Here is a 20,807-nt window from a genome sequence, read left to right as displayed (position 1 = left end):
AAGTCTATCATAACAAAGAATTATACAGAAAGGAACAGAAGGGAGGAAATAGTTATAACAAGACTCAGACTAGACCACACAGGATTGAATTGCACTTTGTATGTTATGGGAAAAAGGGACAGTGAAAAGTTTGAGAACTGTGGAGTAAAAGAAAACAGTGAACATATTCTAATGCATTGCAATAGATATGAAATAGAAAGAAAAAGGCTACAGGAAAAAGTCAGAGAGGCAGGACGTGAGTGGAATTTGAGGGGGATACTGGGAACAGAGGGAGAAAGAGGGGGTTGAAATCACCAGAAAGGCACTGATTCATTTCTTAAAAGCCACTAGGCTGATAAATAGAATTTAAAAACAGGCTAAATGAAATTATTTTACACACTCTTGTACAGTAGGTGGCGGTATGCACCTTAAAATTGTTTGCGACCTGCCAATAGAAGAAGAAGAAGAAGAAGAAGAAGAAGAAGAAGAAGAAGAAGAAGAAGAAGAAGAAGAAGAAGAAGAAGAACATAGGACAGTAATTAAACATCAGGATGATAGTATACTTAGTAGACATAATATGACATGCTGTCAAATATAAAGCTATATAGAAAAACAATTAACTATATATTGAAATAAAAGACAAACAGGGGTTTTTATAAAGTACAAATTATAAAAGTATCACAGTATTTAAAATCAGGCAAACAAAAGTGCCAAAAAGAGGAGCAAGGACTGAGGCATGCATCAAAAAAGCAGAAAACAAGATATATCATCACAAATCTTTTTAGCCATTTTGTTGAAGTCTATTTTTCTTAGGGATAAGAAGAATAATTTAAAATAATTTAAAAACCAATTAAAGGAGGGTTTGCTATTCCTCCACTTACTACAATGAATATGATATTTACCCATGAGAATAACTATATTCATTATGTCAGATACATTCGACTTCAAGTTATCTATATAGAAAAAAATATAGAGATATCAAAGACTGGTATGTCCTCTATTCTAATTACTAATCAGTTTCTTAATTCTAACCAGAGATCCATGATCTGGACACAGTACACAGGAAAAACATATGTTCTAAAGTTTCATCTGCTACATTACAGAAAGCACATTGATCAACTTCGAACTTGAATCTTTTTTAAGGAATTCTGCAACCGGGTACACTTTATACAATATTTTAAAGTGAGTTTCCTTAATCTTTGGGGAAATGGGCCATCTAATATATTTAGAATGAGCTTTTATCAACATAGACACAGTTATTTTCTCATTCTCTTGAGGTTTAAATCCTCGGTTATAATCATAAAATACTATTGATTTCCAGGCAGCATTAATCACTTTGTTATTACACTTATTATCATTCAAGTTACACTTGTTAATCGCCAATTTTGGTAGTATCGATTTACACAACACGAGTTTTGTTCCTTGTTTCTTCCTGAGCTGCGTCCGAAATTCCATACTTCCACCCTAATGAGTATGCAAAAACAGTACGTGAGATTTTTTAGTGCGTCCGAAACATAAGTACGTACACAATAGTATGCACTATCCATACTCATTCTGGAGAAATTTATTAGTATGGGGATGGACACTAGCTAAGTAAAAACCTCCCACAATGCAATGCAGCAGTGTTTGGTTGCTAAGTGCTGCGCAGATACATGTGTCATAAGTATAATATTAAGTATAATAATATTATTATATAATATTAATATTATAATATTCGTATATAATAATATTATATAATGTCATCTTGTTTCGACCAGGATAAACGGGAAAGAGCGGAGCGGTGCTGCTACTGCTGCTGCCCCCCTCCCAACAGCAGGAAGTGCCGTTTGGCTCTGAGTAGTACGTTTGAATTAATGCATACTACTGATATTTACTCAAAAGCGTGCCAAACTTAAGTATACTTTTTGAGTATATAATGTTTAGTATGGCATTTTTTGACTTCTACAAGGCGTTTGATATGTTAGAACAGGGGTGGCCAATCCTGGTCCTCGAGAGCCCCTATCCAGCATGTTTTAGATGTTTCCCTGCTTCCTCACACCTGATTCTAATTACTCGTCATCATTAGCTTGTCATAAAGGTCTGGACAGCTCTGTTATTGAAACAGCTACTTTTATCACGGTGTGCTTAAGCAGGGAAACATCTAAAACATGCTGGATAGGGGCTCTCAAGGACCAGGATTGGGCACCCCTGTGTTAGAACATCAGTTTCTATTCAGTCTTGCGAATCTATGGATTTGGACCTACATTTTGTAACATAATATAATCTTTTTATCACTATTGACTGCATGTAAGCAACACCTGGGACGGACGAGGAAAAACTGTTTTGTTTTTCTGCCTTGGCTTTTCTATGAGCATGTTTTCTCTCACCAACACGCATTTTCAGAAGTGGACACATGTCCACATGTTTTTGCTTAGGGTTGCACATGTTTTGTTTGTTATCTTCTATGTGCCTTGTGCAATTACGTTCATTCTCATGGTTTCTGTGCCTTATTGTATGTAAACGATACATTAAAAAAAGAAACACGAGTAGATACATCCTATTGGTTTATTCACAATATTAGTTAATCAGTTATTGAACTGAAACGGATCACTACTTGCATACCAAGTATTTATGATAAAATATAGAATTCAAAGGCCGGAGAACGGAAAGAAGACAGTTGAAAGAGCACAATACAAAGTATGTCAGCATGAAATCATCCATTTTTAATGTGTGACAAAGTCCTGTGTCATACCTACCTACATATCCGTATCGGTATGTAATAAACTAAACTGTGTGAAATTCGCAAGAGTACCTGACTGAACTCTTCAGGTACTCGAAATTCGGGGCGTTATGATGATTATTGTAGGTGGGCAGTAGAGATAACTGCACTGGGGGCCGCATGGGGGACCCATCCAAGATGGCAGGCGCTGAAACGTCAGCTCCAATATTTGTTTATTTTTATTTTATATTGAACTTTATTTATTTTATAAATCAGTAAAATAATATAATCTGTCTACCATGGGCATAATAAAAAGTATGAACAAAAATAATGTGTAGAAAAGAAAATGTCAAGAAAACGTCAGCTCCAATAGGCAGCGTCCGTCTGTGAGGCGTCTACGTAAAGATGAGAAAAAATTAACTACAGAGGTCTCACTCCATTCTGATTTTCAGAATTTAACCTTTTTGTGAACCTAGAGCTTTCATCATCGTAAATTTAATGTATTCCTATGGAAAATAACGAGTTAAATAAAACATATGTACACATTTGAATCGATTGTACGTGTAAAAGAATAACACATTTATAATTGAAGTCGTTTTTTCTTTAAACGATGTCAAGCATCTTCTCGGAGACCTGCGTCTATGACGTCATTAAGTGGGCGGGCTCTCCAGGCATTTCCTTCCTTTCCAGAGAAAGCGTGGTGAAAATGGCGGCGCAAAGCTCGGTGCCGAGTGATCTCTACAAATGCGTTTATTCGTTTCTATTGGAGAACAAGTTCACGAAGGTCGCTCAACAGTTCCTGAAACAGACTAAAGTGGTGAGTAGCTCCCGCCGAGTGCTCGACTTCCAGCTGTTGTCGCTGCTCCAGTTACTTGTCTGGTAAAATGTGCAGGGTGAAATCAGCACGTGTAGCAGCACGCTGTTTATTTCTTACCACCTGTTAACTGAGATCATTTGTCTTAAAATTGCGTGTAGATATTATATATTTGATTCCGTCGTGTGTTATTGTAACTCACACGTTTGTCATTAAAAAAAAAGCCATTATACGTTGTTTGCCTCGTGTTTTTCAGCAAAATCCACCAGACCAAAATGAAGAAAGCCTCCTCAACATCTACAACTTCTGGGTCAAGTGAGTTGTATGGCTTTCGTTTTCTTAAATGTACCCATATGCTCTACTTGTTGGCACTAAACAAGGAAGATCTGGCCAAAGCCAGCATTATATCTGTAAATAAACCTGTTTTTCTTTACAATAAAGTATTTTTTTCTAATGGTGCCTCCAGGATTTGACAACAGTACAGGCAGTACTCGAGTTGTAAAAAAAAAAAAAAAAGATCAGGGGGGATGGTGGATTTTATCATATGGGGACAGATAATTTGTGCTGATTACAAATGATGTAATATATTACAAATAATAGCAGTGACCAAAACACCTGCAGAAATACTGCAGGAATGACATAGCAGCAGTTAAATGCAGCCTTCTGTAAGCTTTAAATATCCACTGGGCTTACATCAAATACATCAAAACACAACAATAAAAAAAAAAATTTCTGAACTTATCAATATGCCTAGGTCCTTCACAGGATAAGTAAAATGGATCACTGCAAAAATGCAAAATCTTAACAAGAATATTTGTCTTATTTTGTAGTTAAAATGTCTCATTTTAGTAAAAAAAAATCTCATTACACTTAAAACAAGACTCATTTGAAAAAACAATTTTCACCTGTTTCAAGTAGATTTTCACTTAAAATAAGTAGAAAAATCTGCCAGTGGAACAATATTCTTTTGCTTGTAATGAGAAGATAAATCTTGTCCCACTGGCAGATTTTCCTACTTATAATTTATAAGTGAAAATGTACTTGAAACAGGTGAAAATTATCAAATAAGTTATTTTTCTGGTGATGACTCTAAATGTTGAAATAGCAGTAAAACCACATTCATTGATGAAATGGCATATGGGATGGAAAGGCAGGATGACAGTTTTACAGGGGGGGATGATTTTGACCGTTTTTATTTTAGGGGGGATGCCTTCCCCCCTCAACTCGAGTACTGAGTACAGGCATTTAGTATTTGTGCAGTGTGTTATATAAAAAAAGAGTAGGTGGTCAGATTTTATTTTTTAGACAAAGAGAACATGTTGCATGATTGAAAAGTTTTTCTTATTTGTGAAATCAGTATGAAATATAATTAACTTCAATTGGCTAGGTCACCTGAGGCCAGGAAACGAAAAGTGTCCTCTCCTGCTAATGGTCCATCTGCCAAGAAGGCAAAAACCACTGCTGAAAGCTCCTCCAGTGAAGACTCGAGTGACTCTGAGGACACGAAGGCTCCAGCAAAGGCTCCAGCAAAGGTGCCAGCAAAGGTAGGCAGCGCTTTCTGCCAAAGAGATTTCTGCTACAGCTCGTCATTTTTGCCCTAAATATGGTTTATTCAGTTAATTAAAATATAGTTGTGTGTGTGTATATGTGTAGACTCCTGTTAAGGGAGCGGGTCCCGTTGCTGCTGCAGGCAGGAAAAAGGACACCAGCTCCAGCAGTGAAGAGTCAGACTCTGAAGACGAACAGCCTGCCAAAGCTCCTGCGCAAAGTGAGTTTCCACAGTTAGGTCCTTAAGAATACGCAATTCAGGTGAAAATCATTTAGATTTTAGAATTAGATTAGATTTTCTTCATTTTCCCACAATGGGGAAATTCACATTGCTACAGCAAGACATAAAAAGAAGAAAAACAGGGAAGTACAATAGCAGGTAATAACACCAGTCTTAACAGGTGTACATGAGCTCGTAAAAGAAAAGATCTTATTATATTATTTTATACAGTGGATATTGGACATTAAGTACTTAATAATAATAATAATAATAATAATATTATTATTATTAGTGGTAGTACGTAGGACTGAAACGATTCCCTGAATAATTTGAGTAATTCGATTTACAAAAAATGATCGAGGAATTTTCTCTGCCTTGAGAAATCGTTTAATTTTGCCAGGTCAAAGCATGGTATTTCGCCCAGACTACGTTTAATGTGTTGACGCCGCGCACGTAAAGGTAGAAGTTTGGTTTTTGTAAAATGCCATGCTCAGGCAGTCTGCAATGGCCCAGACGGGAGACGCATGTAGCTCAGTGCTTAACTTTTATTTTCAATCCACTCTATATTCTTCTGGTCCGTTCTCCTATATGTTCCCCCTCTAACCCAGTACATACATAGGTTCCTCTAAACATCTGTTCCCGTTACAGTTTTAACTAAAAGAAAATGTGCTCCAATACAGCAGGTCTCATAATTTTATTTTGAACACTGCCAAAACTCTAAAATCTTATTAAGACTTTAACTTAAAACTTAACTAGAACTTAAAATTTGCTTGACACAAATGAAAGTTCAATTGAAACACGTGGGGAAAAACACCTAACCTTTTAAGTTATGTGTGTTATCAGGTGTAATGGCATTTTTAGGTTAGAAATAATTAGTTTTGAGTGAAGGTAGTGAATTTGGTCAACTGGTATAAATTCAGGGTTTTTAAATGCACAGCCATGAACCTATTTAGTCTTAGTAATGTCAATTAACATCTAACATATGTATATTTATAATTGCTCTTTAACTAAACAAAAATGTTTTATCCGATTAATTGATGGAATTTTCAGTAGAATACTCGGTTACTAAAACATTCGAGTAGTACTATTAAACAATATAGTAGTACTATTAAACTCCGGATGTAAGTGTAGTATGCTTTATTTACTTGCAGAAACCAGTTCTGGGGCTGTCGCTAAACCCAAAGCAGCCGTTCCTGCCAAGGGTGCAGCTCAGAAGAAGCAGGAGAGCAGCAGCAGTGAAGACAGCAGCTCCGACTCGGAAGATGAGCAACCAGCCAAGGTATTTGAGAACTACACATTATTGCATGTTCCTGGTTGACTTTGAACAAGGGTTCCAACTAATGATGGCCAAATTCAGTCCAATGCGAGTTGTAGTAGATGAACGTGTACCGTATTTTCGCGACCATAAGGCGCAACTTTTTTTTTTTTTTTTTTTTTAATGTGCCGGGCGCCTTAAGAAACGGTGCGCCGTGTCTATTACCTGAATTACGGTAATGTAAGGCCGGCCACCATGAGAACGGTAAAGGGAGAAGGGGGCGGGTGAAGCCCCCGTGAGTTGCGACGTGAATGAGACTCCACTGAGCTGTTTAATGCGGAAACAGATGATGAAAACTTTTAAGGATTTGCTTGATGTGTAAAATACAATCAAACTAAGTTTTGCTCCGCTCTATTTAAATAAGCACACTTGTGTGTAGCGCGCGTGTGTTTTGCATGTCGGGAACCGAGGAAGCACCTGCCGTGGGTTTGCGGGTCCGATCGCCCCATCCCCGGGGCAGATCCGGCTGAAATGCCGGTGGTCTTTCCCCGGGAGCCCCTACTGCAAGTCCATGTGGGTTCCTCCGGTCCCGGCCGGTCGGAAGCGGTCACTTTCCCCGGTTAAAGCAGCGGCTGCAGCAGCGCGGCGATGCGCGCTGCTGCAGCCGACTTCCTGGTTCCCAAAGCGGGTCCGATGACCTGGTTCCCAGCCGCTTTAAGAGCAGAGATTTCTGGGGTCTGTCTCAGGTCAGATCAGCTTCACCCTCCGAAATTTGCAGCCAAATCTGTCGGTTACAAACCCGGTACCGGATCCCGACATGCGCGGGTGTTTTTCGCGGCGCGACACACACTTACTGGTTTATGTAGCGCTTGCCTGCTGCGCTGATGGACAGAAACCTATGGTGATTTTTAAAAGAAAAACTTTGCATAAGACGTTTCCAGCCGGAGTCATTATAAGGGCGAATGAAAAGGGGGGGCTGGATGAAGGGATGATGATCAAGAAGCTGAGACAGATCTGGAAATTCGGACTGGCGCAGCTGAATTAGCGGAGCGGAGCTCCTGTACAACCCGGTACCGGCTCCCCGACAGCGCGTGTGTGTGAGCGGGTCCAGCGCGGCGGTCCCGGGACCCCGGGCCGCCGCGGGACCAGCGCGGGGGGGGTCCCGGTCCAGCGCGGGGGAGCGGACGGGGAGCGGACCCGGTCCAGCGCGGGGGAGCAGACGGGGAGCGGACCCGGTCCAGCGCGAGGGAACAGACGGGGAGCGGGACCCGGGACCGCCGCGGTCGGGATTTTTAAAAGAAAAGCGTTGCCTAAAGAGACTTTTCCAGCCAGAGTGAAATGAAAAGGGCTGGATGGATGAGGAGATGATCAGTGGCTGAGACAGGTTTATGTGCAGCAACCCGGTGGTTTTTTTAAATTCTTTAATGCAGAAACAGAATATGAACCTTTGAAGGGTTTGATTGATGTGAAAAGTGAAATAAAATATCAAACTAAGTTTTGCTTCCGCTGTATTTTTAGCGCGTGTGTGTTTTGCAGCGTGCGTGTGTGCAGCTCCGTCTCAGTAGACGGCGCCTTTTGGGTCGGTGCGCCGTATGTATGTTTTAAAACCAAAAATGACACACAAAACTGAGGGTGCGCCTTTCCACACAGTGCGCCATATGGTCGCGAAAATACGGTATTTTAAACATGAAGCGTTTTCTTCTTCTGCTCTGCAAGGCTCCAGCCAAAGCTACTCCAGCAAAAGCCGCTCCAGCTAAACCTGCCCCAGTAAAGAAGGCGGCGGCTGCTGAATCAAGTGATGATGACTCGTCATCGGAGGATGATGCTCCACCAAGCAAAAAACCCAAAGCAGGTGTGTATTTGTTTATTTACCAGGATTTAGAAACATTGAGCAAAATTTTTAGGTGTCACTGCTTTCATTTACATTCACTGATTCCTTCAGACCTGGCTTTGGATTTAACCTAGAAGTTATTTGCTTACAGGGGGTTAAAAGCTTAATGGGAAAAAGGTACATTTGTGGTTTGATTAATGCAAATAAAGACTGCGTTTATTGCGCCGCAACCAGGAGTAGTCGAATGCACACCTCACCTCCACACGTTCAACGTTTCCCGGACTTCCTATTTGTTTGAAACTTAAATTGGATTCCTTCCTCTGTGTCAAAACTCCAAACCTTGAATGTAGATTTCATTTGGATGAAGTTGCAGAAAACCCAGTCTGGATTTTAAGGGCAAGGAATTGGTGAAGATTGTGCAGCCAAAAGACCTTTCTTTGATTGCATGTGACTGTGCATGGTGGTCTCGGTGCAGTTGGCTTAACCTCAGACACTCCAGAGTGTTGGTCCAGCTGTCATGTACAGGGAAAATCTTTGATATAATTTTCATCTGTTTAGGAATGTTGACACTTTTTTTAATGTAGGGTTGTGATTCAACTTTGTTTTTGTTTTTTGGTTTTCCACTGCAGATATTATGTCTTACATGTGACTGAGATTGGTTTCATATCTTTTCCCAGTGTGAAACTGATGTGGCAGCTAGATATGACGCAGCAGGTTTGTGAGCAGCCCTCAGTACAGAACAGTACACACATCACCACTCTGCGGTGCACGTATGTTTTACACTCCAGAGATCACTGGTAGTTTTAAAACAAACAGAATCTGCAAATCCCTGCTTCAGGGTTCCTATAAGAAGAGCATTTGGTCGCAGCTGTTAATGTGAATTGAACATTTTTTAATTCCACCGTGCCGCGCTGGGACGACATCTCGGCACGTCCAATAGGAGAGAAGGTGGTGGAGGCTGCGCCGACTCTTCTCCTTGCGCGGCGGTCGCACATACACAATGAATGGAGTTGTGTCGATTATGTTCTCACTACAAAATAAAAAAAAAAAAATAATGAACCGCTTCAGGTCTCGAATGGAATCGGGCCGAGACCACCTCTCCTAGGCGATCTCGGCTCGCTTGTTTTGTACCGTTTCAGAGCGTGATTGCTGTGTTCACATATACCAAACGTTCTGGTCTTTAGGGGGAAACGTTCCCTGTTCCGGAATAACTGCTCCAAACGGGACAGGTGTGAAAGCACCCGTAGAACAACACAAGCAAGAAATCACATATGAGGGTTCAGCTGGATAAGTGCTGGTCAGACTGCTGTGAGTCAGTTGGACACAGGTGCTGCCATGCCAGTGCTAGATTTTTTGTTGAAGTGTTTCCTTCCCACCCAACACAACAGTCTCTTTATACAAGAAAACTATGCCTTAAAAGACACCATCATAATATAATCTTGACATAAGTGCCTGCAGCTTTCTCAGTGCTGAGTCATGCAAAGAGCTGGACAAATCTTCTAGCTCATTTTGATGAGCAGAGAAGTTTTCTAGATGCAGAAGTGCTCCTTAAAGAGCTGAGTCTTTAGCTTGCTCTTAATAGTAGATGCAGACCCTGCAGATCGGACAGTTTGGTAGGTCGTTCCACCATCGGGAACAATGGAGGAAAAGAGTCTAGCTACTGATTTTACGCCACGTTGTGGTGGAAGCACCAGGCGTCTTCGCTGGCTGAGCGGAGCTGTTGAAAGGGAGTGTAGCTCTGGATGAAGGAGTGAAGGTAGGCAGGCGCCATGTGGGTAATTGTTTAGTAAGTCAAAAGCTTTGAAGCAAAGAGCTTTGAACTTGATGCTGCAACTGGAAACCAGTGCAGAGAGATTAACAGACATGAGCTCTCTTGAGCTGGTTGAAGACCAGACATGCTGCTGCATTCTTGATCATCTGCAGCGGTTTAACTGAGCACACAGGGAGGCCAACCAACAAGGAATTGAGCAGCCCCCTCTAAAGGTGGACTCCACTATGTGGTGTGGGAAGGGTCTTGTAACCTTCCCAGATTGATTGGGACATCAGTTGCTTTTATACCATCAGTGCTGCCACCTCTCCTTGGCATTGTGTTAACGCTTCAGAATATTCCAGACCATCACATTACCAGGTCTGGACACCTGATGATGGCCAGTTAATCAAGTGTAAAACTATTGTCGCTTTTATACCAGTACCTACTCGGCGCGACTCGCCATGTCCTCGTTTGTTTTTAGACAACCAGATGAGAAGTGGGCGGGAATGGAGCGAAGCTGCTGTGACGTATTTGATTGTGTGATTAAAACGGAGAAAACAACAACACTAAAGATGTAGAACCTGGAGGAGATGATATATATATATATATATATATATATATATATATATATATATATATATATATATATATATATATATATATATATATATATATATGGGCTGCACGATTCTGGACAAAATGAGAATCACGATTTTTTTTGCTTAGAATTGAGATCACGATTCTCTCACGATTTTTTTCCAATATAAAATTTATTGCACTTATTACTTTAACTTTGCAACAGCTGAACAAAAATATAATAACAATAAACATCTTGTCTTCTTTACACAAACCTTTGAATAATTTAAACAATAATAACAATTTTGAACAATATTTGTTCCTCCCTGAGTTGAACACCCTTTCAGAAAGGGGACTTGTAACAGATCCTGTAGTTCTGAGGCAACAAATTATTCCTCTGGCTGGGATGAACCCCCCATTGCCTTTTGCTGCTATTAAGAAGCTGCCGATACAAAAGGTAAACGTTACAAAAAATACGATGGTGCCTGATAAAAGACTGGCATCAACTTTGTAACAGCTGACATTGAACATAAAAACAATAAACATAAAAAAAAAGAATTAAATCGTCGTCATTTGGAAATGAGATTGCGTTCAAGCATGAATCGAGATCGCGATTATTATTTTTTTTTTTTTAACGATTAATCGTGCAGCCCTAATGTATGTATGTATGTGTGTGTGCTTCTGGGTCTGACTTGTGTTCAATATCAAGTTAAAAAATTAGAGTGAAAGAATCTTCAAGCGGCAACACTCGGCGCTGCTGAAAAGTCAACTGGGAGCCGCGAGCAGCTACTGTATGAAGTGACTGAGCTAGATCCCTTTTTTTTTTTTTTTTAATTTTTTTAAATTTTTTTTTTTTATAAATTCTCTCCTCAGCCACCAGGTTTATGAAACAGACTTTTGCGCTGCCATTGCTGGTCGAATAAAATGAAGAAGCTGCAAGCGGCTCTTGCGCTGATTCCCGCTTCCTGACTCAACCGTCTGACGGCCCCGACCAATCGGTGGCCTGTAGTGTGATGCCGTCAGACACAGGCGGACTCAGCCGCTTAGAACCTCGGCAGAACAGATACAGAAAAAGCATCAATTCGGCACGACTCCATCCGCAGTGGAGAAGCGCAAAACCGGGGCGAGTCGAGTCACGCTGAGTAGGTACTAGTGTAAAAGTGCCATATGAGACCCCCTCCTCGGCCTCTACCTCTAGTTTTAGAGCCTCAACTGGTTTTTGCTCATTAGGAAGGCTAGGCATTGACATTTTGGCAAACAAACTTCGACCACCGTCCTTATCACGCCGCGGGCTCTACTTCCTGAGGCGGTTGAGGCGTGCAGGACTTGGGGCCTCATCTCCTATAGATGTGCGGTGGAGAGTGTTGTGTGGTACGGAGACTGCACTGCAGCAGAGGGGAAGGCTCTGCAGAGGGCGGTGAAGGCTGCACAGGGAAGCGTGGGAGCCAGCCTCTCCACCACCGCGCTCATACACCCCCAGATGCAGGAAGAGCCACCTGCATCATGAAGGAGCCACTCACCCAGCACACACTCCCCTCAGGCAGGAGGTTGAGGAGCATCAGGTGTAAAAGCACCAGACTGAGAAACGACTTCATTCTGGAAGCTGGGAGACTTAAATACAAATGGACAGAAATTGCCACTGTAGCTCAAATCACTACTGACACTTTATCAATGCTGGTCATCAAGCCTTTATTTTGCTGCTATGACTATAATTCATGATTTCTACACTCCATATATTTTATATACACGCCATATCGATACTCAGGTTGTTGCACTCTTTACCACTTTATTACTTTTATTTCTTATTTATATTTTATTACTTGTTGCATGTTTACATGTTTTTTCATCGTATTTGATTAACCGGGACCGTGCCTACGCAATTTCCTTCCACCTCATGCAAATGTGATGCGAATGACAGTAAAGTAAGGCTGGGTACCGTTTCAAATGTCAAGAATCGATTTGATTCCGATTCTTAATATTCAGAATCGATTATAATGATTCGATCCGATTTGATATTGATTTGGCTTAGTGTTATTTAAAATGTTTTTTGAGCTGTTGCCCGAATTATGACTGTAAAATAACTAGTGAAATAATAATTTCACAATAATTATTGTGAAATAACTAAGAAATAACTCAAACAGGCCTTTCAATATCCATTTAAAGTGCAAAAAAGAGAGAAATTGCAACAGTTCGTGCAGTAAACAAATTATTTTAGCTTATCTAATTTATTCTGTCACCACGCACACACATTACCATGACGCACCTGGCATTTTTCAGAAGTGTCATGACAAACTGTGTGTCCGACTACTGGGATTAAAGTTCACCTGGCGAAAATGATGGAATTTTTTTTTTTTTTTTTTTTTTTTTTAAATCGATCTTTAGACATAAGAATCGATTTTTAAGAATTAATGAGAATCGATTTAGAATGGGAAAATCGTTTTTTGTTTTTTTTTCCAACACAGGCCTACAGTAAAGTTTCCTTTAATCCCATCATATTCAGGACGAGACATCTGAAAATGTTGTATAACTGTAACCCTTTGAACCCTGAAAGGAATGATGCCCCGATTGAGCTGCGGGGAACTGAGATTGATGACTAACGATCTCAGAGTAGTCACTGGGTCCAGCCTGGAGCCATGCTTAAAATATTGAGTTGCTTCAGTTGCACGTCACCTGATGCTGATCATCCGTCTGTCTCTTGTCAGGCGTCTACAGTGCAGTCCCACCCCCCGCTTCAGTCAAAGCAGCTCCTGCTGCACCGGCTGCCAGCAAGACTAAGGCTAAGGCCAGCGACTCTTCAGACTCCAGCGACGACAGCAGTGAGGAGGAAGAGAAAGTAGCTGGTAAGATAACCTCGCCTTTCTCATGTTGCTCCCTCTGGGTTTTAAGTCATGCATCTAACAGTGTTCGAATTGTTGCAGCAAAACCTGCGCCTGTCAAGAAGGCTGTTGCAAAACCCGCCGTGTCGAAACCAAAGAAGCAAGAGTCCAGCTCGGACAGCTCCGGTAATGATCAGGAATCCCATTCACTAAAGGCTCCCAGCTTAAAGTGAAGCTGAAAAGCTCATAAATGTTCTTCTTTATCCCCATGTCATTCAGATTCGAGCTCAGAGGAAGACGAGGCGAAGAAGCCCGTAGTCAAAGTAACCCCAGCTAAAGCCGCCCCTGTCAAATCTGCCCCAGCTAAGGCGAAGCCTGCTCAGGAGGAATCTTCAGACGAAGACTCGTCGAGTTCAGAGGAGGAAGAGGAAGCTAAGAAGCCTGCAACAAAGGCCACTCCAGCTAAAGCTACTCCAGCTAAAGCTGCTCCATCTAAACCTGCGGCTGTCACGCCTGCTAAAGAAGACTCCTCGGATGAAGACTCCAGCTCAGAGGAGGAAGAGGAGACGGCCAAGAAGCCCGCAGCTAAACCTCCACCTGCCAAGACCCCCCCAGCTAAGAAACAGGAGTCTTCAAGCTCAGGTAAGAGACCAGAAATGAACATGTCATTAATGTCTTAGATGTGTCGTTCTGGTTTCATACACGCAAGATGCTCTGACAGATGTTTTTGTTGATTGAAGACATTTTTCGATCAGTTTTCTAAACATTCTTGGTGTTTGATCCCTAATCTAGAGAGCAGCTCTGAAGATGAAGCCCCAGCAAAGCCCTCCACTAAACCTGCAGCCACGAAGGCAGCTGCTGCTGCTGCTAAAGCCCCAGCTAAAGCTAAAGCAGAGAGCAGCTCTGACTCTGACGACTCGTCCTCCGAAGAAGACGAGCCGGTTAAAGCCAAGCCAGCTTCAAAGCCAGCTACCCCAGCTGCTAAAGCTGCTACCCCTGCTTCTAAGCCCGCTACTCCTGCAGCCAAGCCTGCAGCAGAAAGCAGCTCAGACTCTTCATCCTCTGAAGAAGACGAGCCGATTAAAGCCAAGCCAGCTGCTAAAGCTGCTACTCCAACTTCCAAACCAGCTACTCCTAAGGCTGCTGCCAAGCCTGCGGCTAAACCTGCAGCAGAAAGCAGCTCAGACTCTTCCTCCTCTGAAGAAGACGAGCCGGTTAAAGCCAAGCCAGCTGCTAAAGCAGCTACTCCTAAAGCTGCTGCCAAGCCTGTGGCTAAGGCTGCTGCAGAAAGCAGCTCAGACTCTTCCTCCTCTGAAGAAGACGAGCCAGTTAAAGCCAAGCCCGCTGCTAAAGCTGCTACCCCGACTTCCAAACCGGCTACTCCCAAGGCTGCGACTAAACCTGCAGCAGAAAGCAGCTCAGACTCTTCATCCTCCGAAGAAGACGAGCCAGTTAAAGCCAAGCCCGCAGCTAAAGCAGCTACTCCGACTTCCAAACCGGCTACTCCTAAAGCTGCTGCCAAGCCTGCGGCTAAGGCTGCTGCAGAAAGCAGCTCAGACTCTGACTCTTCCTCTGAAGAAGACGAGCCAGTTAAAGCCAAGCCAACAGCAACCAAAGCAGCTACCCCAGCTTCAAAACCAGCTACTCCTGCAGCTAAGGCTGCAGCTGAGAGCAGCTCAGATTCCTCTTCCTCCTCAGACGAAGAACCGGCCAAGGCAAAGCCTGCAGTGGCGAAAACGGCCACCCCATCATCCAAACCTGCCACTCCTGCAGCTAAAAAGGCTCCGGCAGCAAAAAGCAGCTCAGAATCTGACTCTTCTTCTGAAGATGAAGAACCAGCCAAGGCTAAACCAGCAGCGGTTAAAACACCTGCTACGACCCCGAAGGCTGGTACACCTGCTGGAAAGCCCGGAGCAAAGGCAGAAAGCAGCTCTGACTCAGACAGCTCCGACTCTGAGGAAGAGGCAGCCAAACCGGCAGTCAAGAAGCCGCCCATAGCAGCTGCCAAGAAACCCGCCCCAGTAACTCCAGCGAAAAAGGCAGAAGAGAGCAGCTCCTCCGATAGTTCAGATTCTGAGCCAGAAACCCCTGCAGCGAAGCCTGCCGTCACTAACGGCAAAGCGGCAACCCCCAAGACCCCGAAGACCCCGGCCGCAGCGGCAAAGACGCCAGCAAAGCCGGCAGAGTCCTCGTCCAGTGACAGCAGCTCTGAAGAGGAGGAAGAGGCCAGCAAAAGTAGCAGCAAGCCTTCTACACCAGCTGTAAAGGCCAAAACAACTCCAGCAACCAAAACTAAAGAGAGCAGCAGCTCCTCAGACAGTTCATCAGATGAAGAGGAAGCACCGCGTAAAGCTGCCACTGCTCCCACCACTCCAACAAGTACGTTTTAAATCCACTGAACACGACAGGGGTGTAAACTGTGCATTCATTCATTATACGGTAGGGCTGGGCGATTTTGGACAAAAATAAAATCCAGATTTTTTTTTTTCTCTGAAAACCTGATTTTTTTTTTTTTTTGGTAAAACTACAAAAGACAATGGAATAAATTGTTTCAAATATTTTATCTTTATTTTTAAAGAAAAATAGCAAACAAATTTCCCTATTGGGAATGAAGTGCAATTGAAAGATACTGTAAATCCTCCTTGAGTTTAGTAAAGTGACAACATTTACAATTTTCTTGACCAAACAAAGATGACTAGACGAGCTCTGTCTGTAATGCAGCCAGCTGCAAAAAAGGAAAATCCATTTTCCTTTTTTTAACATCGTCTTGATTAATAAATACGATTTAATTTAAAATCGATTAATCGCACAGCCCTATTATATGGTATCTATTAGTGATTTTAAACCTTTCGTAGTTCAAAAATGTGTGTAATTTTAGACATGTAAAATTTACAATCATTAGTACATAACTGTTCTGCAGACTAATTCATTTTTAATTCATGCAGATACCAACGGAAAGGGAGAAGAAGAATCGTCATCAGAAAGTGAAGAGGAAGAAGTACAAACCCCCAAAAACAAGAAAGTAAAAACCACACCACAAACTTTCCCGAAAGCTAATAAGAAGGTAAGACTTTAGAGTTTAGTTTTTTTTTTCTTCTTGATTAACAGTCAATTCTTTCACAGCTGCTTTAAAAACAAATGCACCTGATTGGTAACTGGAATGATCATTGTCTTCCAGTCCAACGTACCCTTCCGGAGAATAGTAGAAGAGAGCGTCGCTGTGGATCCCCGTCTTGCAGACAACTCTTTCGATGCCAAGGTAACTTCAGCCCCCTCATCTTAAAGCATTTCCCAAGCATCACCTCACTTCCACGTCTCATATGACCCGTACATTTGTCTTTTGCCATTCCAGCTTGGAGCGAACGGAGACTGGGGCCAGAAAGCCAATGATGTGCTCAGGTTCACGAAAGGCAAGTCGTTCCGTCATGAGAAGACCAAGAAGAAGAGGGGGAGCTACCGCGGCGGGGCCATTTCCACCACAATCAACTCTATCAGGTTTGACAGTGACTGAGGATCCTCCTCTGTCACTGTAGCTTCGTATGATCAGGAGACGGCCGTCTGCTCCCGCAGCCGCCCATGAACTGTGACATCAACACCCAGCTGCTGCCGCGTCAGAACAGGAGCTGAACTTCTCAAGTCGGTAGTGGAGAACTTTCATTTGATCTCTAGTGTGAGGTAACAGTTTAGTGAAGCTGTGACGTCGCTGTACTGCTTGACATCCATGTGACATTAATACTTATGGCCACTAGGTGGCTGCAGGCCACCAGTTAATGGTACAGCACCAACGTTTGTCCTCTTAATCTGTGCTTCATCATAAAACGATGAGCAATATATCATCGTTTCTATCTACGTAAGAATAACAGGCCATCAACCAGTTCTTTGAGTTAAGATTTTCAAGTTTGTCAGGCTTTTATTTGTCCATGTGTAGACTTGTAAGGGGTGTTTGGGCTGATTCATGTAACAACACAAGTAAACTCTGAATGGAAATTAATTTTATACCATGTATTTATCAACTTTTATTCCATTTTGACCTCGGATGTCATCTGTTTGCATTTAAGGATATTTGCTTTGACGTTACTGTTTCTTTTTATTGGATCCCCGTGTTGACCTTCCTTTTCTGTTCAGCAGTAGAGTTTAAGTTGATATTCACAACTAGAACTGAGAGCCATACTTGCTTCCATTTGTAATTGACTTTACGACTTGAGAAATGTACTGTTTTTTTTTTTTTCTTCTTAAAACTGTAAATAAAAATTTGATTGACATCAGTGTTGTGTAATTCGTTTTTTTCTCAACATTAATGGAGATGTGTCCTTGTAAAGCAAAGTCATGATTTCCCAGAAAAGGTCAGATGTTCAGTGGTATTCAGCTAAACACCAGCTGTGAATGTGGAACAAAGTCCAGTAACACCTACCACTGCCATGGCCCGGTCTGCATCGTCCAGGCAGCGTGTCATCTTTCATTTACGAGACAGGGCAACACCTCTCCAAACGTGCAGCTGGAGCAGTAATGGTGCAAGTTACTGTACAGCAGGGCTGGTTTCCTGCCTCATCAAACCCAGGTACAAATGACTGCTGCAGACCTTGATGACAAGTTGATCCATTTATCAGAATCATGAAAACGTGTAGAAGGACAGCGGTCCTCAAGGACCGCTGCTGCTTTAAAAGGACACTGCACTAATGGAGCATCTAGACTGAAAATTCTGAGATCATGGTAATCTTGCAGGCACAATTTTCAAACTTCTAATATAATTGGGACGAGGTCTTTTGTGCTTTTCATATTGCATTTTTTAAAGTTCACAGAACATTGACATTTCAAAACTGGTAATGTGTCTGAACAGCAGCAGGTTGAATGAAAATAGTGAACCTAACAGTGAGGTTTTACTTTTATAAAGGCTTTGGTGAAAAATATGGGTGCGTAGATCGCTCTGGCTCCAGTTTTAAGAGCGTTATTGTACTTTTCTGGTTATTTTGGACATTTATCCTCAACCCCCTTTTTTTTTTTTTTAATCAAGTGAAGTCATTGTGAGGCTGAGTATTTCTAAAGTTGACAGACCATATGCCGAGACGTAATTAAACATGCATTTAATGGAAAAACAATTGACTTGACGCATGCACGCTTAACAAATGTGATTTCACAGAAAAGGAGCTGTTGACTTGAGGAAGAGGCCTGCAGTGTCAGCCTTTCTCACAAGTCTGGCACGTGCTACCGGCAGAGTGCTGCTTCAACGCTCACCGAGCAGACAGTTGACTGTGCGCTCGCTCAGGGTTCACATGGACGAGCTGCTGAGGAGCAGGAACTGTTGCTGGGCAAGTTTCCCAGCGCAGACACAAGCGTGTAACTGCTGCTGACCACTGGAACCTCTCGCTCTCTTTTTTTATAACAGTAAAAATGTATTTCTTTTTTCCTTTGCTATCGCTTCAGAAAACCCTCAAACCAAACTGACTTCCTTGGATGATGCCCTGCCGTTACTACATGGTGTGCATGTTTGAGGAGGAATGCTGAAAAGCTGTGATGTGAAGTTAAAAATCACTAACTTTAATTTAGCTTCCGGAAGAACAAATGTGAAGAATACTGATGAGAGCTCCTTTAACCTTTGAGATTTGTTTTAAATGAAAAGTGCGTTATGAATAAAATGTATCATTAACCAAATCTCCAGGCTGCCAATCGCTCCTCAGCCCCACGTCAGGCAGCCGTGACGCGTACGAGAGCAGAGCCGCGTGTGCGTGAGGGGCTGCAGCAGCGCCGAGCACTGCCCCCCTGTCAGTTTCAGTTCAACAAAACTGCTGACTGCTCTTCAGCAATCTCACTCACACACTCAGAGCTAAAAGATGCCATCGAGTGTGCATTTTTGTGCAAACAGGTTGAACCACATTTAATTTCAAGTGATTTCCTTGGTGCATCCGTGGATTAATTTTACTAATCTCTCCTGAAGCACTTTCCTTGAAGTTAAAGAGTGAAAATGAGAACATATAGACACAACAAACGCAAATCAAGCACAGTCATTAGAAAATGAGGCTCCCTCAGTTTTCATTTTTTACATTGTTAAAACAGCTTTAATAAGCATTTCTTTTAATATCCATTTTATACAAAGTGTTTTTCATGAGCAGTAATTTAATAATTAAAAGAATACATACTTTGAAGCTGACATTGCAGAGTAAGACGAGCAATATTGAGCTTTTATTGGACAATCAGAGGCTGGTGGACTGAATGACGTGGTGTCACGTACATTCAGTCCTGACCTGCAGATTCCTGTTCAGTAGTCAGGACCCTCAGTCACATCTGTCTCATCTGTCTCATCTTGCCTTTTGTAGTAAGATATTTCAAATGAAAGTATGTGTTTATTTTTAGTGTTCTGCAAAGTCACACAGTTAAAAAGCAGGTGTTGCATTTCTCAACACAATAAGGAAAAAATATATATAATAAAATGTACATATAGCCATAATGCTTTGGACAAGCATGCTGGAGAAGCTTTTCAGTACTTACTGCACTGCGTCAGGATGCAACGCTGCACTGACAGCATGAACTACAGCTACATGCGATAGTGACTGATGACGGCCCTCAGAGCTGCAGTCCTAATGAGTTCAATACATTAATTGTTGAAAGCTGTTGAACGAGAGCAACTGACTTTGTCTCTCGCTCGCAATGTTCTGTCCCGTCTCCATTATGTCTTGGGCATGGCAAAGTCCCAGGCGGTGTCCTGGGCGCACTTCCACATGGCGCGCACCAACCGGGTGAAGCCCATGTCCTTGGGCTTCTCCAGGCCGCGCATCAGCCGCTGCTTCATGATGGCAATGAACTCCTTGTTACTGAGCTCTCCGTTCCCTGGAGCAGGCGGACGGACGAGGGGAGAGAAGGGGAGAGAAGGGGAGAGGGACAGGACAGGACGGAGGACGATGAGGTTAAAAAAAAAAAAAGTAATAGGAAGATATGACTTCAATTTCTGTCCAGCTCTACAGGCGCTATTAGCTGCTCCTAATTGTTGACGGTAGTGAACGGCATAGCACGAGCTCAGGAGTCACCTCTAGGGAATCAAATCCTAGTGATCGAACTGCTACTCACATCAGAGTTAAAAATCATTTACATAAGTGGAACAAACTTCCTGTAGACCTGAGGTCTGCTCCAACTGTCAGCTCCTTTAAATAAGGGCTAAAATCATTACTGTATACTCAAGCGTACTCCTAAATTAAACTTACCTGCTGTATTCTACTGCCCTTATTTTTAACAGCTTGTGCTTTTTATTATTTTATTTATTTTCTTATCATCTTATTCTTAATTTTTTCCAATCTTATTTGTTATTTACTGTCTAATTATGTCTTGCCG

General features: G+C 42.3%; 2 protein-coding genes across 3 annotated transcripts in view; one reads left to right on the top strand and one right to left on the bottom strand.

Annotated features, from left to right (window-relative positions):
* Window positions 1–3,370: 3,370 nt before the first annotated feature.
* On the top strand, window positions 3,371–17,752 carry nolc1 (nucleolar and coiled-body phosphoprotein 1). 2 transcript variants are annotated; one of them, XM_061745128.1, is made up of 13 exons: window positions 3,371–3,494; window positions 3,748–3,806; window positions 4,879–5,023; window positions 5,145–5,259; window positions 6,411–6,538; window positions 8,231–8,366; window positions 13,374–13,511; window positions 13,590–13,673; window positions 13,767–14,129; window positions 14,280–15,866; window positions 16,433–16,551; window positions 16,666–16,746; window positions 16,840–17,752. In XM_061745128.1, the coding sequence occupies exons 1-13, from the start codon at window positions 3,384–3,386 to the stop codon at window positions 16,996–16,998; spliced, it is 3,225 nt and encodes a 1,074-aa protein (XP_061601112.1). In that variant the 5' UTR covers window positions 3,371–3,383; the 3' UTR covers window positions 16,999–17,752. The 2 variants fall into 2 exon arrangements, with proteins under 2 accessions (XP_061601112.1, XP_061601111.1); XM_061745127.1 differs by having other exon boundaries at window positions 4,879–5,035.
* Window positions 17,753–19,515: 1,763 nt separating this feature from the next.
* micu1 (mitochondrial calcium uptake 1) overlaps window positions 19,516–20,807 on the bottom strand; it is a 39,652-nt gene continuing 38,360 nt past the window's right edge. Inside the window, exon 12 of the mRNA XM_061745537.1 lies at window positions 19,516–20,309. Coding sequence (XP_061601521.1) covers window positions 20,149–20,309 — 161 coding nt within the window. The 3' untranslated portion in view covers window positions 19,516–20,148. The remainder of the gene's footprint in view (window positions 20,310–20,807) is intronic.

This window comes from Cololabis saira, chromosome 17, assembly GCF_033807715.1.
Source record: "Cololabis saira isolate AMF1-May2022 chromosome 17, fColSai1.1, whole genome shotgun sequence".
NCBI lineage: Eukaryota > Metazoa > Chordata > Actinopteri > Beloniformes > Belonidae > Cololabis > Cololabis saira.
The sequence above is the reverse complement of the archived record's forward strand: the minus strand, read 5'-3'. Positions and strand labels throughout refer to the sequence as shown.